The sequence below is a fragment of the Equus quagga genome, chromosome 11, assembly GCF_021613505.1.
Source record: "Equus quagga isolate Etosha38 chromosome 11, UCLA_HA_Equagga_1.0, whole genome shotgun sequence".
Taxonomy (NCBI): Eukaryota; Metazoa; Chordata; class Mammalia; order Perissodactyla; family Equidae; genus Equus; species Equus quagga.
Genome location: NC_060277.1, coordinates 92,021,565 through 92,043,673, shown reverse-complemented (window position 1 = coordinate 92,043,673; position 22,109 = coordinate 92,021,565). Strand labels below are relative to the sequence as shown.

At 56.5% G+C, this 22,109-nt stretch overlaps 3 protein-coding genes across 3 annotated transcripts; all 3 read right to left on the bottom strand.

The window, feature by feature from the left end:
• Positions 1-1,383: 1,383 nt before the first annotated feature.
• Positions 1,384-5,717, bottom strand: HOXB5 (homeobox B5). Its single transcript, XM_046677197.1, has 2 exons — positions 3,295-5,717; positions 1,384-2,607 (listed from the first exon to the last, which is right to left on the bottom strand). Exons 1-2 carry the CDS (start codon positions 3,854-3,856, stop codon positions 2,360-2,362), a joined length of 810 nt encoding a protein of 269 aa, XP_046533153.1. The 5' UTR covers positions 3,857-5,717; the 3' UTR covers positions 1,384-2,359.
• Positions 5,718-5,857: 140 nt separating this feature from the next.
• HOXB6 (homeobox B6) lies at positions 5,858-14,964 on the bottom strand. Its single transcript, XM_046677200.1, has 2 exons — positions 7,773-14,964; positions 5,858-6,736 (listed from the first exon to the last, which is right to left on the bottom strand). Exons 1-2 carry the CDS (start codon positions 8,185-8,187, stop codon positions 6,477-6,479), a joined length of 675 nt encoding a protein of 224 aa, XP_046533156.1. The 5' UTR covers positions 8,188-14,964; the 3' UTR covers positions 5,858-6,476.
• Positions 14,965-17,104: 2,140 nt separating this feature from the next.
• On the bottom strand, positions 17,105-20,562 carry HOXB7 (homeobox B7). The gene is given in 3 exon segments (XM_046677602.1): positions 17,105-17,945; positions 20,061-20,277; positions 20,279-20,562. Coding segments are annotated over 3 exon segments (654 nt in total). The 5' UTR covers positions 20,462-20,562; the 3' UTR covers positions 17,105-17,691.
• Between the last annotated feature and the right edge of the window lie 1,547 nt (positions 20,563-22,109).

The window sequence follows — 22,109 nt, the reverse complement described above, 5'->3', positions numbered from 1 at the left end:
AAATTTCCAAGGGCACTGAAGGAACCCACACAAGCCCTTTCCCCCACAAAGAACCAGACACTCCAGCAAATAAAAACCAGGCACCCTAGCTGCTGAGGCCTTATCAAACCGAGTGCCCCCACTTCGGACACCCAGCTTGTCAGAACTTGGTGCAAAAAGCAGACTGAATTTCCCCTATTTATTATCCTACAGCCCTGCCGGAGGCAAGATTTCCTTCCCCAGTCCCAAGCCCCAAAATTGCAAGGGGAAAAAGCAAAAGCTGGAAGCGACTTACTGCGGGCGTGCTGGGCCTGGGCTGCCGCCACCGCCTTCTGGGCTAGGAGAGCGCTCACCTACCTCTGCCCCCTTCCCCACCACAGCAAGCAGTTAAAGTGTCACTTAACATTCTGGAGAATGTGAAATATACCGCGCGGTGTCAACTCCCCAAAACCATAAAACTAACTTTATGGACCTCACGTGACTTTCTCGAGCCAGTGAGGGGTATCTGTCTGACTTCTCGGCGATTTTTACGATCTAACTTCGAGATAAAACCCCTATCCATTTGACATCTAAATGTCATAGCGACTTTTGGGATAGTTTGCTATGGACAAAGGGGAACAAAGTCAAGGGGTGAGGGGAAAGTAGGGCCCAGTAGAACCTCCACGACCCTCGGCTGCCTCCTCACCAGCTCCCCCTCCCCCCAGGTCCTGTAAGAAGTTGGGCCAAGCTGGAAGGGATTGACCGGGTAAGTGTCCAGACTTGACTCTTGCGCTCAGGGTGGAGGCTGACTTGGATGGAGAAGGACTGGGCCCTGGCCCTGGGCCAGTCTGGCTGGAGGGGAAACCAGGGGTCTTCCAGGAGGGACCCCAGCTCATAATCAAGAGGGAAGGTCAGTTGGGCCCCTGGAGAGAGGGAGCCCCTGATAAGTGTAGAGAAAACTAAAGATGAGAGGAAATCTTTGAAATCAAGCAGATTTTTACAATTTTTTTTGCCTTAGTGGGTGGCAGAGCTGAATTGGGATTTGGAGCAGGGGACAGCAGGACTGGGCAGGCCTGTGCCAAGCCCGAAAGGCCAGGGCCTCCTGCTCAGGTCTTAGGCCCAAATACTTTCCCTGAAGAGGTTTCCAGAGGCTTTTCTGGCTGGCTGGTGGAAGGCCAGGGCTGCATCCAGCTCAGCCTTCCTTGGCCCCAGCTCTAGCCCCACAGGGGGTTTCTGGGTCTCTCAGCCCCCCAGGCATGAAAGCCTGTACCCTGGCCCAAGCACTGCTGGCCAAGCAGGGACTTGGGCGGCTGTGAGGGGCTGCTGGTAAGCCTCCTGCTTTCCCTTCCTTACACCCCAGATCTATCAAGAATGGTCTAGGGTGTGCCTGGTGATGGGAGAGGCAGGCCGCCAGAGAAAAGACGAGTGGAAGGGCAGTGGAGTAGGGGAGACATTTATTTGACTTCAAGGAAAGCTACAAACAAATACCAAAAGCGAATCACTGAGACAGGCCCGGCAAAGACAGATTTCACACGGAGCACAGCATCCACTCGCTCACTACAAATGGTCTTGGAAGCGAAATGGGTAGGGGGGAGGGGATGGGTCTGACCCAGACTATCCCCATATGTACAAGCTTTGGGCCCTCTATGCCAGACCCACGGATTCACAGAGAAATACACAAGACATTTTACACTGAGGATTATTTTTGTTTCCGTACACTCCCAGACCAGGCCCTGCAAGGCCTCCCCAGGCGGCAGGAACTTAAATCTCACTATTTTACCTTCCCTCTTCTCAACATCACCTCTTTGGCCCTCCCTGGCCCCTTTCCACCCCAGAACCAAGCCACTGGGAGACTTGGGCCTGGGGAGCAGGGAGGGAGGAGGGTGGAAACAGACACAGTCATGGACTCCATCTCGGAGGCTAGCTCAGCTGGGCCCGGCGCTGCGGCACTACCCCACCTCAACTGCTGCCCCTTAGAGAAGTTTCAAGCTGAAACTCAAAATACAGCGATCATCCTTTTATAAATAAGTTAGAACACAGATGGGGAGGGGAGAGTTCACATTAAACATGCGAGTTTCTTTTTTTTCCTGGGGGAAGGAGTGCAACCACAGACACGAACATTCAGAAACACTGGCGGATTTGGGGCGAGCGGAGGGGAGTGGGGACCATGGAGGGAAAATAATTACCATTATTATTAACAATAATAACAAGATTAACCAGTCCAAGAGAGAGGGAGCCACAGGAAGACCTAAGACCAAACGAAAAATCGTAACACAAGGCCGGGGCGAGGCAGGCTCGTGGGACCGGTCCCCAGGGGGCAGCGGCAGCGTGGGGAGGCTTGGAGGGGCCAGGCTGGGGGCGGCGCGGGCTCTTGGGCCGCCCAGGGCTCCTCCCGGCAGGCTCAGGGCTGGAAGGCGCTGCCGGCTGTAGCCAGGCTCATACTTTTCAGTTTGTTGTCTTTCTTCCACTTCATGCGCCGGTTCTGGAACCATATCTTGATTTGGCGCTCGGACAGGCAGAGCGCGTGGGCGATCTCGATGCGCCGCCGCCGCGTCAGGTAGCGGTTGAAGTGGAACTCCTTCTCCAGCTCCAGGGTCTGGTAGCGGGTGTACGCGGTCCGGGCCCTTTTCCCGTCAGGCCCGGTCATATCTGGAGCAGATAGAGTAGAGCCGCGAGGCAACGTTATTCCGGTTAAGGGAGGGGGCACTGGGTGGGAGGGGGGCGTGGAGCAGGACCCAGGCGTCCCCAGCACCCAGCTCACCGCAGCTCCAATCCTCCCCACTCCAGACGCCCGCCTTCAAGCTTGCTTTCTGCACCCCCTTCTCCTACAGCCCCCACTTCTGCCGGCAGCGAATGCGCCCGGCTTTGTCTCTCGCTCCCTCCCTGTGCCTCACCCTTCGCTGGGCTCAGGCGGCCGCTCGCCCCGGGAGGGAGGAGAGGGGCTGCACTTTTGCTCTGGAAAGCTCGTTTTACTGCTGGCCCCTCCTTTGCTAGCGGCAGTCTCAAAATTTCGGGGGTAAGCAGGAACCTTCCCCATGTTATATAAACCCCATCCTTCATCCAAAAGCTAGGACAGCTGGGCGAATAAAACCTAAGCCGAATCTGGGAACAAATTATTAAAATACTCCTTCCCAGCCCCCCAGCTAAAAACCTTTCTCTCTCCCCCCCCCCCCCCCCCCCCGGGCTATGAGGACCCTCTTAGAGATTTCTCCCTCTCTGGAAAAAATAAATCTCTATTTGAGGAAAAGCCAAGCTCTCCTGGCACCCGCCCCCCCCCCCCAAACGCAGAGAAGGAAAGCCGAGAAGACAAAAAAAGGGAGCGAGAGCGAGAATTACCATGGCTGATATGAAGCTTCCTCATCCAGGGGAATATCTGCGGAGTCTGCCCCTCGGGCGCGGCTGTGGAGGTGGCCATGGGCTCTGGCTGTGCCCGGGCTAGGCTCGGGCTGCTTAGCTGGCTCGCCGCTTCCTCAGGCTCCGAGGACGCGCTGGCCTCGTCTATTTCGGTGAAATTGGCGCTGGAGCTGGCCGGGGTCGCCTGGTCGGAGGGGGACGAAGCAGAGGGCTTGGTGCCGTGGCTGTCGCCGTTGGTGCAGGGCAGGGACTCGGGCGAGGACAGGGAGCAGCTCGACGCCGCTTGCCTGAAGCGGGGCTCCTGGGCGGGCGCGGGGAAGGCGCGCGAGCTCTCGCCCACCGCCCCAAAGTGGCTGGAGGAGGCCGAGGAGCGGTTGACGCTGAGGTCCATCCCATTGTAATTGTAGCCGTAAGAGCCGGTGTGCATGGCAGCGGGATCCCTGTAAGAGCCGCTCAGAGAGCTGCCACTGCCATAATTTAGCAACTGATAGTCCGGGCCATTTGGATAACGCCCCGAGAAGGAGTTTACAAAGTACGAGCTCATTTGGGTGATTTTGGAGGGCTTGATTTGTGGATCGTGGTCGTTATAACCCTGTGCTTCACGATTTATGATGTATTAATGAATTATAGCGATGCACTGTACTTCGTTTTGCTATGTATGCGGCCAAATATGGGGGGGGGGTTGGAAGGGGGAGGGGGGGGCGTTAGGGAATCACGTGCTTTTGTTGACCAGTCGTAAATTCTCGCTGATGACCTCAAGAGGTAATTCATGCTCTATGGTTACAAATAATGACGATCCGAGAATCGTTAGGGCCGATTCAATGCGAGCCTCCGAGAGAGGGGGAAAAAAGGAGAAGGGGGAGAAACAGGGAGAAGGTTGGCGGCCGCCTCTGAGCAGAGCGCGCCACCTCCCGGCGATTGGCGGGAGCGCGGGCCGCAGACCGCCATGGCGGCGACGGCTGCCTTCCTGTTGGGTCCCTGCAACCGCCGGGCGAGAAAGAAACCCGGCCTAGGCTCACCAGCAGGGTTGAGTCTTTTAGAGGAGGGACCCTCTTGAGCCTTTAACCACCTTCTTGGGAGTGGAGTTAGTCTATTTGTGTCCTTCTCCCTGTCATTATTTTAACTCTGGATGAGATGATCAAAGATTGAGTTGCTTTTCCCTTACTCGGGCTTTGTAAGTCTCTGAGTTGGGGGCGGAAATGGGGAGGAGGGTTGGAAGATGTGTGTGAAAAACAATGGTTGCAACGGGGATCCCCCGCGAGCTCGGCCTGGCCTGCTTCATAACCAGGCTGCAGTGGCCCAGCCAAGGCGTCCAGGCCCAGCCGGCACGGCGGGGCCAGGGGTTCGAAGGAGAAGCTTTCACTTCTGGGCCCCAGAGAAGTTTGGAATCCTCTTCTTGACCTCCTCCCCATCCTTAGCCAGGCCCAGGGAATGACAGAGCAAGACAGGGACCCCAGAGGATGAGCAGGGCTGCAGCTAAGCGGCCTAGTCGCGGGGGAAAAAGGTGGCGGCGACCGCGTCAGCGGCTGGGGTTTAGATGGAAACGTGGTTCAGAGGGTTGACATCAAGGCAGGACCCCGTCCCTCCTGCCAGATGACTGCTCTTGCATCGGGAGGCCCCACGCGAGAGCCCGCGCTGGCGGCTGGGCAGTTTCAGGATCCGCCCGGCAGCCCACGCCTTCCCGGGAAGGGGTTCCGAGGGCCGGCGGCGCCTTCCTGAGCGCGCTGGGCGGCCCGAGACCAACGCAGCTGGGGCCCTTCTGCAGGGCGGCTATTTTCTTTAAAAATAAAAAAGGGAGAGAGAGGGAGGAGGAAGAAAGGAAAACAGTGTCCGCAGCATGCCGCCTGGGTGAGGGTGGGGGTGGGGAGAGAATGGGTCGTTTTTCGTTGAGGGGATGGCCACACCGCCTCATCACCTGGCCTCCTGTCTTCAGGTCTCCAAGGAGCAGGGGAAAGTCGTGCCCTTCGCCCTGCGCCTGGCGGCGGTCTCGCATTCCCCTACTTGTCGCTGAGCTCCTGCTTGAGGCAGGAAGGGGCGCCTGGAACCTCCAGCTGCGGGCCAAGAGATAGCCAGTGGCCCCGCTTTAGTCTCCGGAGCCACAGGCCCGGAGCTGAGTGCCAAGGCCGGCGGAGATCAGGCCATGTGGACAGGCCAAAGGCCGTGGGCCTCCGCGAGCGCGAGGACAGAAAAGCCGGAGACCCGCCTGGCTCAGTCTCTGCAGGAGCTCCAGGCGAGGGGGCCTCGATGGTGGCCCTCCTGCCACGGACAAACGAGGAAATGCTAGAGAATAAGAGGGGAAATGGCCTTCTCCGTCCCCCAAGTCTGCACCGGGAGAAACGGTTCTGAGCCTCAGCACCGGGGAGGCGCGGCGCTGGAGCCGGGGCGGGACCGCTCCAGCCTTTATCTCAACTGTAACTTCCGAGTCTTGTCGGCCCGCTGGGCCGACCAGGGCTCCTGCTTTTGCTGCAGAGCTTCCGGCACGGGGACGATGGGGTGGCGTGAGGGCGGGGGAGTGGCAGGGGAGGAGCAGAGGTGACTGAGCGGCGAGTTTTTACGTCTTTATTATTATTATTATTATTAATATTAATATTATTACCGAAGTATTTCACGTCCAGAGCTAAGACAAGACTACAAACACAACACATAGAAAATTAATAAAATAGAACTTTGTTTTCTTCTGAGGCTCCTCTTCTTACTTCTAGGTAGTATGTGCTCCTTCCAGTGGCTTTGGGGAGGGGGTGGGAGAGAGGTCTGGGGTCAGGGAGTCTTCGAGGCCCCCGCTGAGGGGACTGCGAATCTACCATTGAACCGTGCACGGGGGACATGGACGAAATGAGACGCGACACGGACAAGAGTATTTTGCTCTGCTTCCAGGAAACACCAAGTGAGTTCGGTCCTCAGTTCTCACGGGGAGCCTGATCGGGCGGAGGCGGGTTCCACCGGGTTGGAGGGGGTGAGCGGGCTGCTGGGTGGGCTCAGGCGGCACGGCCTCCCAGCCCCCAGCTAGAGCTCTGCGGGCGGGGGGCGTCCAGGAGAGCGCTGGGCCCCGCCTGTCTTGCGCTGGAGAGCAGGTCCCCGGGCGCCCCCACCCGCAGAGCCTCCACCGGGCTCTCGATGCCCCACAGGCCTCTCCCTTTCACGTTCCCCCTCCCTTTCCAGCGCCTTCATTCGGCTGGTTTTTCTTCCTCCTCCTCGGCACTGAGCTGAGACGCGCTGAGCAGTTTGCTCTCCTTTTTCCACTTCATGCGCCGGTTCTGGAACCAGATCTTGATCTGCCGCTCAGTCAGGCACAGGGCGTGCGCGATCTCGATGCGCCGCCGCCGGGTCAGGTAGCGATTGTAGTGAAACTCCTTCTCCAGCTCCAGGGTCTGGTAGCGGGTGTAAGTCTGGCGGCCACGGCGGCCGCTGGGCCCAAAGGAGGAACCTGTTACGCAGAAAGGAGATGCTGAGGCCTGGGGTCACCAGGGCCAGAGCCCCCCTCCCCCACTCAACCCTCAAACACGGACTCCAGCCTGTCTCGGGATGCCCTCCACTCTCTGGTTCCCTGCCCCTCCTCACTCCTCCAGCGCCCCCTCCAGATTCCCTCCGGGTCTCCCAGGCCTGCGCCTCCAGTCTAGACTCTCGATGGGGGGATGGGAGGAGCAGTTTAAAATCCCACCTGAGCCTAAGGGGAGGGGCTGGGGAAGTACTGGCCAGGTGTGTCTCTTCCTAGCCGCATCTTTTCTTTCCATCCATCTGGTTCCGCCACCACCCTATGATAGATTCCGGCCCTTAATCCGTAATGACTTGGATCGATCCATAGTCGGCATTAACGGCTCCTCACTTTCGTGTCCTTCTAATGGACATCAATTTGGGACTTAAGGCCAACAAATAATCCAACCTGAGACTCAGGCGCCTGCTTCTCCCTGTCTCCCCCTCGGCCCGCTCCCTCTCTCTTTCTTCCCCTTATTCTCCCTCCCTCCTCTGACTACCACCCCTTTCCTGGTGCCTCATCTTTCCCCAGCCCCCGACCCCCAGGGAAACACAGTCCGGGACAGACTCAAGTCTCTGCCAGCGTCACGCCGCCCCCTTCCCATGACGCACTCCGTTTTTAAGGGAACAGTCTTTGGGTGGGGGACCCGACCAGGGCTGGGGGCGCCAAGGGAAAGGCAAGCCCGTGACAGCAGCCCCTGCCCCCTTCCCTGACCCGGAATCCCGCTCTGGCCTGATACTCCCAGAGAGCCCACTCGCTCCCCCTGGCTCCGAGTGCAGCTGGGACTTTGCAAACTTTGTAACTCCTGAGGGCGAAAGGACAGAGCGGGAGACCCAGTGCAAGCGCCCAATCTCCTCTCGGCTCCTCACTGAGACGCCCACCTAGCACCCTGGAGGAGAAGGGGGGGGGGCGGGGAAGCCTTCCTAGTCCTGTCTCCCGGAGGTGGAGACCCGCGGGGGTCTGGGCGAGGGCGAGAAGTCTCACTCACTGTTGCACGAATTCATCCGCTGCATCCAGGGGTAGACCGGAGTGGAGCACTTCTGCTCCTCGGTCTCGCCGAACACGCTCTTGTCCTGCGCACAGTCGGACTTCCGCGGCTCGGGGTGGAACGGGGGCGGCTCGTCGGCGCCCGAGAGCGCGCAGGCCGACTCCTTCTCGCGGTAGAAGGCCGGCGCCGGCCCGTAGTCGCAGGGCGCCGCTCGGCCGTAGCCGCCGCCAGCCGGCGGGTAATAGGAGGAAGAGGCAAAGCCCTTGTCCTGGCCGGGCCCGGGCCCATAGGGCGCGGGGTAGTGCCTCAGCGGGTCCGCATAGCCCGACGAGTAGAGCGGTAGCTGGCCCAGGAAGGACTCCTGCCCGCTGGCCAGAGTGACGGGGAAGGTGGAGTTCACGAAATAGGAACTCATTGGGAGGGGAGGCGCGCGGCCGCTGCTGCTTCGCCGGCTTTATGATTTGTTGTGTTTTATAGTCCGAGCGCCGCGCCTATTAGTAGTATATCTGAGATTGGGTTTTAGCTGAGGGGGGATGGCGAGGTGCCAGTGAGGGCCAGAAGGAAATACAACCATCTGATCCAACACTGACCAATGGCAGAAGCAGGAATTGTCAAATAGCACCCAGGAGGAGCGCAGCCCGCACGAGGGACCCGCGCACAAACCTATCAACCTTTTTTTTCCTCCTTCTTCTCCTTCTCCTTTCTCTCTCTCCCCAACAACACGACACGTCCTATTCCACCTACGTAGGATCTGCGAAGGACGCGTCTGTGCCTTTGCGGGAGGAGGAAGCATTTGGATGGAGACCACCCCATCCCCCAGTGATTAAATAAATATATCCCTCCCCTCCCCACGCAGGATAGGAAAAAGTTAATTGTGTTTTCAGAAAAGTTAACCCCTGCGTTGCTCCAGCCCCATTCCCTCGAGGGAAGGGTGGGTAAATGCGCCTGAATCTCGAATCTTAATCTCGTTAGGAAAGGACTAAAGGAGAAGGTTTATTTCTCGGGTTTTGTATTAGTAGAGGGAAGAAGAGTTCTCCACTAATGGTATCGTTTTCAGAAAGAGAAGCTAAAGAAGAAACACTCTTTCTTAGGTTTTGAGAACCGTTTTTCCTGCTTCTCAGATCTACTGTCTCCTCCAAGCCGAGGTCTATTCTTCCTGCTTCTCCACAACTCTTATGGTCTGAGGGGCAGGCCAGAGCCTGCTGCTCAGAGGACCCAGAGGCCGGGAAATGGAAAGAGGGTCTGAGCCCAAGCCTCTCCCTTTGGCTCTGCAGCTAGGCTAGGAGCTTCTTGGAAGACTAAGGCTGCCGCTGCCCAAGACACCCCGCCTGGTTCTAGTATGTACTGCTCGCTCTTGGCACGGGAAGGGGCATTGGGGAAGCAGACTAGCTGGCTTCTCACTTAGGGATATGGACAGGAGTGAGGGGCATCCCCCAGCCTCGGTTTGTCTAATCCCTCTCCTGTCTGCAATCCTCACTGGACCCCCACCTCCTACCCCAGAAGACACGAGTGTCCTGGGCTACAGATTCATAGAAATCAAGACTGTCTCAGTAAGTGAGTCTGGGGAGGAAACTGTTCCTTCTCCAATTTGGGGTCCTCAAGCCCTCCTGATACCTGAGGCAATCAGAGACCACCGGAAAGAGAGGTGCTCGCACTCCTTTTCTAGGTCTCTCCAGAAGCTGGCAGTTCTTTTTAAAATTAATTTCCCAAGACTTGATTTTGCTTTAGTTTTATAATTGAGGGAGGGATGTTTGGGTCCTCCTGGGGACTCAGCAGGCAGTTTACAACTATCAGCCTGCATCCCCTCTCCAGATGCTCACCACCCTTCTGTCTGTCTCTCAGCATCTCTACAATCCCTCCGACACCCCATGTTTGTATCACCAGCTTTGCTGCCCTACAAGCTTGGGTGTGAGAGAGAGTGTATGTCTCTGGCTCCCTCTCTCCAGTGCTCACTCTCCCTCTCTCACCTAAGGAAAATGAGCATTGAAGCCAGGCTGGAAGACTGAGCCACAACGTATTTTCAACATTCTAATATGCATGTGGAGGCCGGGCACTAAAGAGTGAGAACCTCCAGACCTGGGGCCAGGAATGGTTCAGGGTATGAGACAAAGTCGGATGATGAAAGGGCTAGACTGACCCTCCTCTGCCTTGTTCTTTGGATTCCTTTTTATGAGCCACCTCTACCCACTGAAGACAGCACAAAACACTAGGGAAAGTGGTGGAGGGCTGAGATTGGTGACCAAGGATGGCAACTTGGTTGGTTGTAAAGTGGCCTGCAAGGTTCCCTGAACTGAGGACAAATTCTAGGCTGCAGCTTCATGGCCAAGTGGCGATCCCTGGATATCCCAGTGACCACTTCCTAGCCCACCTCTGGGGGGGGGGGTTTATCAAGATTTAAGAAAATAAACTCAAGCCTCCTAATGATGGAGGATCATAAACGCTCCATTCTAGCTGAGATTGGGCCCACTCCTAGAGAGGAATGGGGAATATTTGGGCAGGGGAGCAAGGTGGAGAAAGTGCCCATGTGCACCTCCCTTCTCCCTGCCACTGAGGCTGGGCCTTGGGCCTCAGCCCTCCCTGCCTCCTCCCTGGCCACAATATCCCCATCCTAGGACTGGACTGAGTGGGCTTTCCTGTGGAGTCTGGACAAAGTAAGATGCGGTGAGGGAGGGAGGCTTCCTCTGGGATAGAAGCACAAAAATCACCTTACCCTTAGAGTTGCTGCCCCAAATTAACCTCACCTCTGCAGGTTGCCTGTCATAAGACGGAGCCGCAAAGGCAGGGCCTGGGCGCCTGGAGTCCGGCATGAAAGGAAATAGCGCCTCATCGCTCTTATCTAAGCCCAGAGGTATTTATGAGCGTTTATTCGTCTGATCCGTTTGTTTGGGAGAAAGAGCAGGCAGGCAGGGCCCGGCCAGAGGCCGCCTGGTTTCTGGAGCCTGGTCTCTACGAATCTGTCTGTGGCTCGGTCCACCGCCGTCTGTCTGTCTCCAAGGGGGAATATGTAAATACACAGCAGGCACGGCTGTCTGCCGGTCTGGGGTGTCTCTCCCTGCCTCAATGAGGAAGTGTGTATGGAGAGGTGGATCTAAATGTGTACTGAGTCTGAGTACACAACAGAAGGATTATACAGAAACCCCACAGGCGGGATTTATAATTCTAATTTTCTGTACTTCGGGTCTGCGGTCCTGTGGCTGCACACACATTCCCGCTCCCGGGGAAATATCCAAGTTGTATTCGGCTCAGGAGTAAAACTCTCCTGTCTGGGTAACCTCAGGGAGGGGTCTCTGTATATGGATGGAGGGGAGGAGGACTGAGACATTGTCCAGGCTTCCCATTTCCTCTGGCTACAGAGCTGCCCCCACCCCCAGCTCTTTGGGTTGTGGGCACCTTTCCCTCCTCACTCTCAACTCTGGCTGGGGTGGGGCGACTTAAAATATCTCACCCTAGTTCTTGCCCTGGACTCTGGGTTTGGGGAACATAATATTCCCAGAGGGAGCAGTGTGGCTGCTCCCAACCTCTGGGAGCTGTTTAGATGGGACATTGGCTTGAAATTGTCCGGTCCAAAGCTGCTTACAAAGACCTCATTTCCATTATGCAAATGAACGGCATAGTCTGTGATCTTGAGGGGGGAGTGGGCGGTGGCGCGGCTCGCTCTCCCGGTTCCTCCCCCGGGTCCAGGGGCACCCTGGAGCAGAGCCTCAAGTATTTCAACCCTGTCTACCAGCCGCCTTCCCCTCCCTACCTGTCTTTCGGATTACCCATAAGAAAAAATCTCCGAGCGGCCCAAGACTTTCGGGGTGCGCTCCCTCGGGGCCTCCCGCGCTGGAGCCGAGCCTTCTAGCCGCCAGAAAGTCACTCTCGCTGCAGAAAAGCTGAAAAGGCTGCTCCTGCGGCCCAGACTCAGGAGGCGCCGAAGACGTGGGGCAGACACCGTAGCGTTTGCCCCCAGCACCGCCGGGCCCCTGGACTTTGGCAGCTCCGGGCCAGACCCTAGTAACACCTCAGCTTGCCTGGCACCACAGGCAATTTCCTGGAGCCCCCGCCCAGGAACTGGGGCCACAGCACCTTGAAAGGAGCGGCCAGAGCTTCCTCCTGCGGCTTGAAAGCCCGAGCTAATCAGTAACCCGTGAGACAGGGGCCAATATTCAAAGGCAGCAGCAGAGGCGCGCACCCCGCCCTCGCCACCCCCTTCTGGGAAAGCGGTCGAGTTAAGCGGGTGTGAGGGGTCCGGCAGGAACGGAAATAACAATGGTTTGGTTCCCTAATGATTGATTCCCACTCCCACTCTCAATTTTTTTCGCAAAGCATGTTTGTGTCGATTTCGCCTGAAACGATCGAGAATGGGGGAGGGGACCCACACTCACTTGCAGACACCAACAGTTTCCAGAAAACTCGGCTCGATTCCTTCATCGAGGACTCACCGGCCAAGGAACTGGCAAGACCCACCAGCCAACCCGGAGAAAACAGACCCGGTTTGTCTTTTGACAACCGAGTGGAACTGCTGAGGCCGGCAACTCCCCTGCCGGCCCCCTCCCTTGGCCGAGAAGAAAACCAAATAAACCTCGAACAGCCTTGGCCTCGGATCTCTCGAGCGGCCCGGATGATCCCCTCTCCCGCCTGGGTTGCGGGGGAGGAAGGGCTCACGGCTCTGATCCCCCAACCCTTTGATTCAGGGCCCCCTGCCCGCGGGATGCAGTACTAGTTCTCTTTAAATACGCCCTGGAAAAAGCCGCTTCCTCAGCCAGTCGCCAGGTTGGGAGCTGGGATGGAGAGGGCGGACTAGAGGGATACTTGTTCTCTAATCCACACGCGGGCGATCGGGAACCAAGATCCAGCGGAAAGCGACAATCCGGGCCTGAAATCCCCCGAATATCCCGCCAAACCTGAGCGGCCCGGGCTCCAGGCGTCGGGCGCGGTTCAGCAGCGACGCGGGGCTCGCGGCGCGGAAGCCGCATGTCTCCGAACGGACGGTAGATGGCAGCAAACCGCATAATTTGGGTCAGAGCATACTAAGGGATGATTTATACCCCGCAAAGACTCCAGGAGAAAAAGACCTTTAGTCTGGGTTGGTTTGTGGGATTTTTCCTTTGAGAATAGGCTCCGAGTGCCGTGGGTGCTGGCCGAGAACTTCTCTCGCTACGCAGCCAAGGGGTTCCTCCAGGCACCCAGTGCGGGCCTGCTTTCAGGTCATCTACCTGTGCCTCCAGGGGCCCCCTCCTGTGCCACAAGTGGCTGCGTCGCTGTCTTCCCAGCTCAAGACTGAGAGAGCCAACATACCCCCACACACCCCAGACCCTGCCATCCCTGGGCAACCAGATGCCCGAGGCTGAATGCTCTGGTCTTTAAACAGAGAAAAGCAGTCACCTATTTGTGCAAACTAAATCAGTCTTTCCTGTCCTCCGTGCCCAAAATCGCTTATTTCTAGGCTGGAAGATTCCCCAGAAACCCTCTCACTCTATTTTTAAGTCTTCACCTCGCGGCTTTCGCCTTCTTTCCACCCCATCAGCTACTTGAGGGATCTGTCTCCCGCCCAAAATGGTTCTTCTCCGCCTCCCCCCTCAGGAGGTCTGGCTAGGGAATGAAATCAGGCGCCGGAGGGACAGGACTAGCTGTCTGAGCTCAGCGCCAGGCAGCTTTCCAGTCTGCACGCCGTCAGGTCCCTTAATTTTTTTTTAAATTCTTGTTTTTGTTTACAAGCCTAAAACAACAACACTCTAAACAGCTTCTTCACAATCGCCACACACAAGAAAGTTTGAAATGATTTCACGTCAGATACACACATGGCAGTTTTCTCCTCCACCGAAATCCACACACCCCATACCAATAAAACACAAGTAATAGAATCAATATTACACAGAAGCCAACACGTTGTAACCTACCGCGTCAAAACCACAAAATTGTCTCCCTGCAGAGCGAGGCTTCCTCCTGTGCAAGTGGTGAGAGACCTGGGCATTCTCAAGCAGGCTTCCTGGGGGGGTCTTGCTCGATTTGGGTGCCTCCACCCACAACCCTTTAATTTCAGAAATATCTCCTCCGCAGGGAGATAATGAGCATTTCTCTGTGAATTGTTCTTTCTGTGTCTCTCTAGCCTACTCCTCGCCCTCGCCAGCCTAGGCCCTCCAGAGACCAGGACTCCCTCCAGCGCCACCGCCCCTCGTGCCAATGCTGCTGGGAAATCGCTGATACCCTCATCGGGCAAGAGAACTGCGCGGGGCAACTGGGGGCGGCCGGGACAAGGGAAGGATGGTGGGAGGGGGAGGGGGAGGGGGCGCAAACCACGGAGGCCATAGCAACCGGCTTCTGCGGGCGCCCAGAAGCCCAGACACCCCCATTCTCTCTTTCACAGCCCCTTCGCTTGAGCCTCTCCTCCCAGCTTAAAAAGGCGACTTAGAGCTCGCCTCTGTGTCCCCTTTCGGTTCCTCTTCCCGTCTTCCCTGCCTTGGCCTCCCCCTCCAGGAAGCAGCCACCCTTCTCTCGGTCACCGAATATCCTGGGAAGCCTCTCCCTATAGCGCCCAGAGGTGGGGTTCGGCCCCGTCTTGGAGTGGGGGAGGGAGACAAACCCAAGCCCCACCCCCTATAAAATTGATGCAAAAGAATAAGAAGAGAATTGTAGAATCTCCCTTACCTTTGCAGACCTTGGGATTTTTTTCCTCCGGTTGAAAGGGGTGGGGAGGAAGGAGGGGAAAAAAAGAGCGTTCGGTTTCGTCTTCATCTTCCCGATAATATTGTCCCAACCTGAGAGCCGTCGCTTCCCCTTCTCTGACTTGGGAGAGAGGGTGTTTCGATTTTCTGATATTTGCATAGAAAATGGAGTAAGTTCTGGCTTTGAAAAATGGTATCAGGCTGCGGTCCTGGGCAGATTGTCCATTTACCCTCCATGATGACTAAAATCCCAGATCAGCAAGCAAATTAACTTAGAAATTAAAATTATTTTTGGTTCTCTCTTTTGTGTAATTCCCACCCCTCCTGCCCTCTCTCTCTCTCTTTTCCTCTCCCCCCTCTCTCTTTTGCTTTATCGAGCTGATACTGAAGTATAAAAATATCAAGAGGCTGGAGCCCTGAAGGACGACAGTGCTCCGACCTAGGTGTGGTGTCCAAAAGAATGCTGCATTATAACCACCAGGGAAATGATAAAAAGTTCATGTTCACGACCGCCCGGCCACATGACCGGCGCCGGCCAATCGGCGGATTCAACCACTCATAAACTTCTATCACAAAGTTGTAAATTTTCATAAAACAACAAGGAATTTATTGCATTTCTTCATGGCTGCTCCACCAGCAACCCTTTTCTCAGTCGCCATCTTCTTTTCTTCTCCTTCTCGCTTTTTGGGGAAACCCCATGCAGAGAAGGGCTGAGATTTGGGGTGCAAGGGAATCAGGCGGAGGAGCCACAAGGGTTCAGCTGGGAAGGGTCTCCTTTTCGGAACCTCCCTATTCTCGAAGGAGCTCTCCTCGCTCTTCTAGTAAAAATTCACCCCAAATCCTCCACACAGGGACCATTCTAAGACAATTTGGGGGTGAGTCGGAAGCAGCATGCGGTGTCCAGACTTGCCATTTACATCAGGGCAAAATGAAAGCTTCAGCGCCCCTCTCCGCCTCTGCACGCCGCCCTCGTTCCCAGCCCTATAGATGGCGGGACCCCTACCTGTGAGGCTTGTAGCATTGCGGGTGTGGGGGCCCTAGATCCCCTAGGGCCTAGTTTTTGCCCCCCAGGAGGAACGGTGGCCCGGATGGAGGCCAAGGCGGACAGTCTAGCAAGCGGATTCTCGCCTCCACACCCCAGAATGTGGAGGCGGGTAAAGCCGGATTCTGGCCTCTCCCGCCCAAATGCCCGAATGCCCGGGTTCCCTGTCACAACTCATGTGCTCTCCAGGGGCTTCTGAGGTCATTAATGGGGGAAACTGCAGGTTTAAGGGCATTTTTCTTACAAATTCAAATTCAACAGCTTCTCTTAAGACACACTTCCCCTCCAACCCTCTACCCCTTTCTGGCCGGATGCCCGTTCTTTAAATTTAAATAATCCAGGGCTTACAATCGAATAAGTACTAAAAACCAGCTCCGCAGGTCTAGCGGCTGAGACGCCATCCTCCATTAGGGAGTGTTTTGGACAAAAACAACAACAAAATTCCCCCCATATTTCCCAGGTCCCCTGAAACACTCCCGTATTTTGAATGGAGGTACCAGTGCCTAAATGCAGGAAACGAAATAACCTCCCCCCAAAATGTTTTTCTTCTTTCTCTCTTTCTCTGCCTCCGGAGAAGATTCCAGGTTGCCGGCAGCGCGGAGAGCGGAGAGAAAGGCGCGGAGGAGCCGGCGGACCCCGGCGGGCGGGCGGGCGGCGCAGAGCGGTCGGGATGCGGCCACCCCAGCCGGGAAACTCGCCGCTCAGGCTCTCGCTCTGCGGGCTCATTTCCCCTCCGCCCCCGGTTCATTTATAAGTTTTATTTGGGTCGCTGTGTTAATTTAGAACGAGATAAATTGAAATAAATGAAAGTAAAATAAATTTCAGTAAAATAACCGAATAGCTCTTGCGGAAAATCTTTGCCGAGTGAGCGGGAAGCGGGGAGCACCCTGGCGACGGAGGCCTCCCTGGGCCGGCACGAGGCCTCTGCTCGCCGGCCTGGCCGCTGCCCGACGCCGCCCAAGAAGCGGGAGTGGAGCTGGGTGCTCATTTTCCCTTTCCTTCCCCCCTTCCCTCGTATGCGGCCTAGCACGCCGGATTTCAGCTCTGCAGTTGTACCCGGGCAGCCGCGCCGCCGCAGCCTCATTGGAAGGCCTGGACAAGGAAGTTTGGGGAACTGTGCCTGTTTTGTTTTATGAATGTGTGTGACTGAGCATGTGGCTCATGGGTGTGTTTACTTGGGGGCAGATGTGAATCTGTGTGTTTACAAGCCAACGTGTGAATGTGCATTGGTACGTACAAATGTGTCTGTGAGTGAGTGTGAATGTGTGTTTACTTGTGAGTGTGTGTGAACATGAATGCATGTGTTCTGAGTGTGGAGTTGGGATGTGTGAATGCCTGTATGTTTATCTGTGAACATAGGAATATGGGTTTTTATTTATGACTGTATGTGACAGTGTATATATTTATTTATGTGTGATGAGACCTGTAAATATATGTGATTATATGCATTTGTGTACGTCAACGGGTGTGAAAGTGTAAAGGGAATGAATGTGGTTGATATCGGTGTTCACGAGCTGGCAGCCCCCATAGCAGGTGGGCACCAGGAAAAAGAGCTGAACCCAGCACAGAAAGAAATGGGCCAGCGGCTGAAGGTGGAGCAGAGGGACATTGGGCTGCATGACAAACTTAGAGAGACACAGAAAATAGGGCACCTGTTTATTTTTTATTTGTGTTTTATTTCTCCATCCTTCAGATATACACAGAATGTAAAGAGGATCACAGGGGCTGGCGGGAGCAAGGAGCATCGGGCAGGCCAGGTGCACAGAGGGGACACTCGAGCTACTCGGTGGGTCCTTGGGGCTCCCTAAGGCCCCTTCAGTGCCACTACTGGGGAGTCGGGGGCTCAGAAGGGTGGGGAAGCACACACGTTTGTCCAGACCCAGAGACCACAAAGACAGCGTCAAGAAGGGGGCCTACAAAACAGCGAGATTTTACAAAGACCTTACAATAGCGACATAGAAAAGGCAGGCAAATTCCAGAAAGCTACAGAACAGGTAGAAGATGTCCTTCCCATACTGTACAAAACAAAGCCTACGGACTTTTCTATAGGTAGTATTTTTTTCTCAGTGTTAAGAAACCAAAATTTCACCTTCTCTCCTTAAAAACTTAACTGCTTTACCATTTAAATAGTCCCCCCCCCCCCCCCCATTTGATCTGTTTTCTGGTTCAGTTCCCAGAGCTGGGCCTCTCCCTTTCTCTTCTCTCTCTTCCTCTGCCCTTTCTCCATCCCTCACTCTTCCTCATCCTCCTCCACTTCGGTCTTGTCCTGGCCGCTGGCCCCCAGGCCCGCGGTCTTGTTTTCCTTTTTCCACTTCATGCGCCGGTTCTGAAACCAGATCTTGATCTGTCTCTCGGTGAGGCAGAGCGCGTGCGCGATCTCGATGCGCCGCCGCCGGGTCAGGTAGCGATTGTAGTGAAACTCCTTCTCCAGCTCCAGGGTCTGGTAGCGGGTGTAGGTCTGGCGGCCTCGCTTGCGGTCGGTCCCTGCGCACAGGATTTAGAGAAGAAAAATCAGTGCGTGTGGAAAAAGTCCCGAGAGTGCCCACCTCCCTCTTAGATCCTGTGTGTGACTTGGCGTCGGTGGTTAGAAGAGCCCATTTTCCCATTAAACCAAATTCTCACTTTCCATACCCCAGCCTATGCCTGCCCTCTTCTCTCAATGTGCAAACCTTTGTATAGGCCTCTTGAGGCAAACATTCCCATTTTCCATCCAGGAAGTCTTCCAACACAGGGCTCTGAACTCGAGATCTAATTTGCTGGCTCTTGAAGGCCCGGCGCCTAAGGGGAGCATGTGGAAGGAAGGGAGGTTAATCCTCCCATCACCCTGGGGACCAGGGACCCCGGGTCTCTCATGTCGGATGCTGACTCTGATGGTCTTGGGGGAGTGGGGGAATGGAAACCATGCAAGTGACCCTGGGGTGGGGCTCTAGGCCTGGCCTGAGTGGTTTTCCCAAGAAGAATAGGAGACAAAGAATCCTCCCAGGTCCCATGTCACCCCCACCCCCTTGTGGAATGAGGAGGAGGTGAGAATTTGTAGATTTCCTTCGAGCAGGGAGCATGGAGTTGGTCTGAGAGCAGCTGCCCTCTGACGGCTATTTTCCAGTGAGTGGCTGAGGTTCAGACAGGCCCAGGCTGCCCTGCCTGCCACCTGCCCAGCTCTCCAAAGCAATCTTTGGGCCTCCAGGAAGGCACGGGGAGAGGAGAGACAGCAGCCTGGGTTGGGGTGGAACATGAAATATCTGTGTGGTGGGGGCTGAAGGGTAGAGGAGAGCTGCCCAAGTTGGGCCCAGAACCCTGAGGCAGCTTGGGGGAGGTGGTGCTGGGGGAGGCGCTGGTGCCAGCCCTCCTGGGAAGGGGACAGTGGGAGGAGGGGCTGGGGCCCTAATTTCAAGTCAGATAAAAGCCAAACTGAAATGTTTACAAGCAGAAAAATTTGGGCTTTGATAAATCAACCGGAAATGCAGTTGAATTATGGAGCAGGTAATGGGGACCATGACCACCAATGCTGATGGTGTAAGAGCTGGGCTTCTCCTGGCTCTCAACCCTGGCTGGATTGGGAGCCTCTGACCACACGTCTTGGGGCTTCTAGACCTTGGGGCTGGCCAGGAGTCCAGGGCAGCATTAAGAAGGATGTCTGGGACAGGCTTGTCAGGAGACCCCATGGGGCCCAGTGGCCTGCACTCTCTAACTCTTGATTTGGCTCCGTGGAGTCCTAGTCCCTCCCCCAAAAGGACATTCACCCTCCTGGAATGATACCTGCAAACTTGTTGGCCAGTTCACCAGGGGCACTTAGGAGCTCTAGGGGGGGCACCTGAGGAAGCCAGCTCTACTTCCCTGAGGCCTCTGCCCCTTTCCCTAGTTCTTCTGCCTCCCCCTTCCCAAGTTCACTGGGGGGTCAAGAGCCTCATCCCTCTTGGCCTCAGCCCCTCTCTTTCCACCTGCCTCTCTGGCTCTGTGTCCCTGGCTGGATCCTCATCTCCTTTCATACCCCCTCCTGCCGCCAGGCCTCTAGAGCCCACCTCTAATTGTCCAAAAGGGAATAATGGGGGAGCTGGGTTGGCTGGGAAGGAAGGGGGAGGGGAGAATTGTTCAGCGCTGGGTCCCCTCCCCCAGACCTTATCCAAGCTAGGGCTGGGGGACACACCCAGAGCTGAGATCCCCCGCGGGGGAAGGGAGAAGGGAGGGGGAGACCCTAATGGCTATTCTCTGCAAACCCCAGCCTTCCTCCGAAAGACAAACGGCCTCGTCTCCAGCCCGTGCCGGCGCGGTTGATAAATATTTAAAGCTAAAAGGCCGGGAGGAAGGGTAGGGGGCGGGCTGGGGGCTCGGAGCGCCACGGCGTCGGCGGAGAGAGATCCGCCTGGGAAGCAGAGGGAGCCTGAGAGCACCAAGCAAAAATGGGGGTGGGGGGGGGGGGGGGGGGGGGGGTGGGGGCGGCGCGCCTGGTCGCGGCCCAGGGGGTGCCGCGTCCCCAGGGCCGAGCTCCTGCCGGGAGCACTCTGGACGCGGAAAGGGACACTTGGCCGTGAAGGGGGCGCCTTTCGGGGAATGTACCCGGGGCCACTGCGGCTCGGGAGACGGTTAGGTGCGCGGCGTTACCTGAGCTTCGCATCCAGGGGTAGATCCGGAAGTTAGTCTCGGCCGCCAAGTCCGAGTCCCTCTGCTCCTTGGCGCCCGCCGCCTTGGCGGAGTCTCCGGGACACACCCCGGAGAGGTTCTGCTCAAAGGGAGCGCAGTGCATGTTGAAGGAACTCGGCTCAAGCCCGTAGCCGGCCGCGTAGACGCCGGCTGCACTCTGGCCCGCCATGCCCCCCCCCGCCGGGGTACAAGCCCTGCATCGAGGCGGCGAAGGAAGCGCCCGAACCCGCTCCATAGCCCGGGCGCTGGGGGTTGGAAGCAAACGCACAAGAAGTTTGTTCGGGGAAGGCTCCGGTAGCGAAAACCGAACTTGCGGCTGGATATTTAGAAAATAAAGCATTCGCATAATACAATGAACTCATAATTTGGCCGGATGATTTGTAGGCAGGGACGTTTTAGTGTCGGTTTTACGAGATTCCTTGATATATTACAGAATTAGAGTCCAGATTTACACCAAAAAGGACCCCCTTTTTCCTCTCCGGACCACGTGACCCCGCCCACGTGACATCCCCTCCGCCAATGGCCGGGCAGCCTCCCCTCGGCTCCCGGTAATGTGGAAAAAATTGTGTGGCGTTGGATTTATAAAATATGATCAATAATGAATGGGAAAGCCAAGCCCCATGGATTGGGGCTGGGGGCTCAAGGGCTGCTGTCGACCCCCGTGGGCTGGAGGCAGCTTGCAGGCGAGATTTGGGGAGGAAAGAATTGAGTAGAAGGGAAAATAAATAACCTCCGAGTGATCTGTGTTGTCACCCCCCCCACCCATCCTCCCCAGCCCGTTATCCAGCGAGAAACAAACGCAGGGATTGCACGCAACTAGGTGGGGAGGAGGTCAGCTCTTTATTAATCCGGACCAATTCAGCTTGGCTGGGCCTTTGGGTGAACTTGGTCCGGTTCCCCGGAGGTGAGGAACGAGGTGAGCCTGGCCTGGCGGCTCTCTCTTCTAGTGCCCCAGACATACGCGCAGGGATGGAGCGAGGCTTCGTGGGTGCTCCTAGAGGCGCGGGATCTAGCCCCAGGGCGTAGGATGCTGCGGTTTCTGGTGGCTAAAAAAACGGTTTGAAAATAAAAAAAGGAAGGGGATGGAGTGGGTGGGAAGAGAAAGGAAGGGAGGAGGGCAGTCAGGGTAAGCTACTCTCCTGGTTCCGGGAGGCGGATGCCTCAGTCAAGCTTGGCTGCGGGAGAAACAGAGCGAGCGAAGGAAGGAAGGCTGGGAGCCACGACCTCGGAGCTGGGCACTGGGCGAAGGTGGCCAAGTCCCAAAAAGGGAGAGGCTAGAAAGAGCATCTCCCCTCTTGTCCTGCTCCTCCCACCAGAGTCCGGGAAGAATAAAAATATGAGCTCGTTCAGCAGCCCTGCACTCCACCTTTACCCGCCCCCCATCACCCACATACACAGGAGAGGGCACACAGAAACAAAGGGGGAGGTGGTGGCGGACACAGCCACCAGCTCAGGCGCATCTCTGCAGCGTGGCCTGGGCGCCCGGGTCTCGGGGCCCTGGAGCCTAGGAACGCGAAGGGAGGGGGTTTCTCTTGGCTCCTCTCCCTCGTTCCTCTCTCCTCCAATCACGCGCAGCCGCCTCCCTCACCCCCTGCGCCCCTGGGCCTAGGGACTCGCACCACCTGCCTCCAGCCCCCGCCCCCTCCTCTGTGCGGCCTGGCCTGGCGGGCGCAGGAGCCCGATGACCGGCTCCCCCCAGCTCTGCAAGGCGCCAGGAGCCAACCAGGAGCGCGGGCCGGGCCAGTCTCGGGTTCTCGCTTGTAAACTTTATTGTAACTCTTCCGCCCTTTTCAGGCGCAGACAACAGAACAAAGTATAGAGGAACAACAAAATATATAATTAGCCCTCCCTCCCCCCAATAAAGCAATTCACGGATACAGGATACATTCTCTTCACAGTAAACCTAAGAACACTTTTAACAATTGCCCACAGCGCGCATGCTAACTAAAGTAACCTCTTTTGAGAAACACTTAAGACGAAATTGTCAAACCAAAGGGGGGGGGGGGGGGG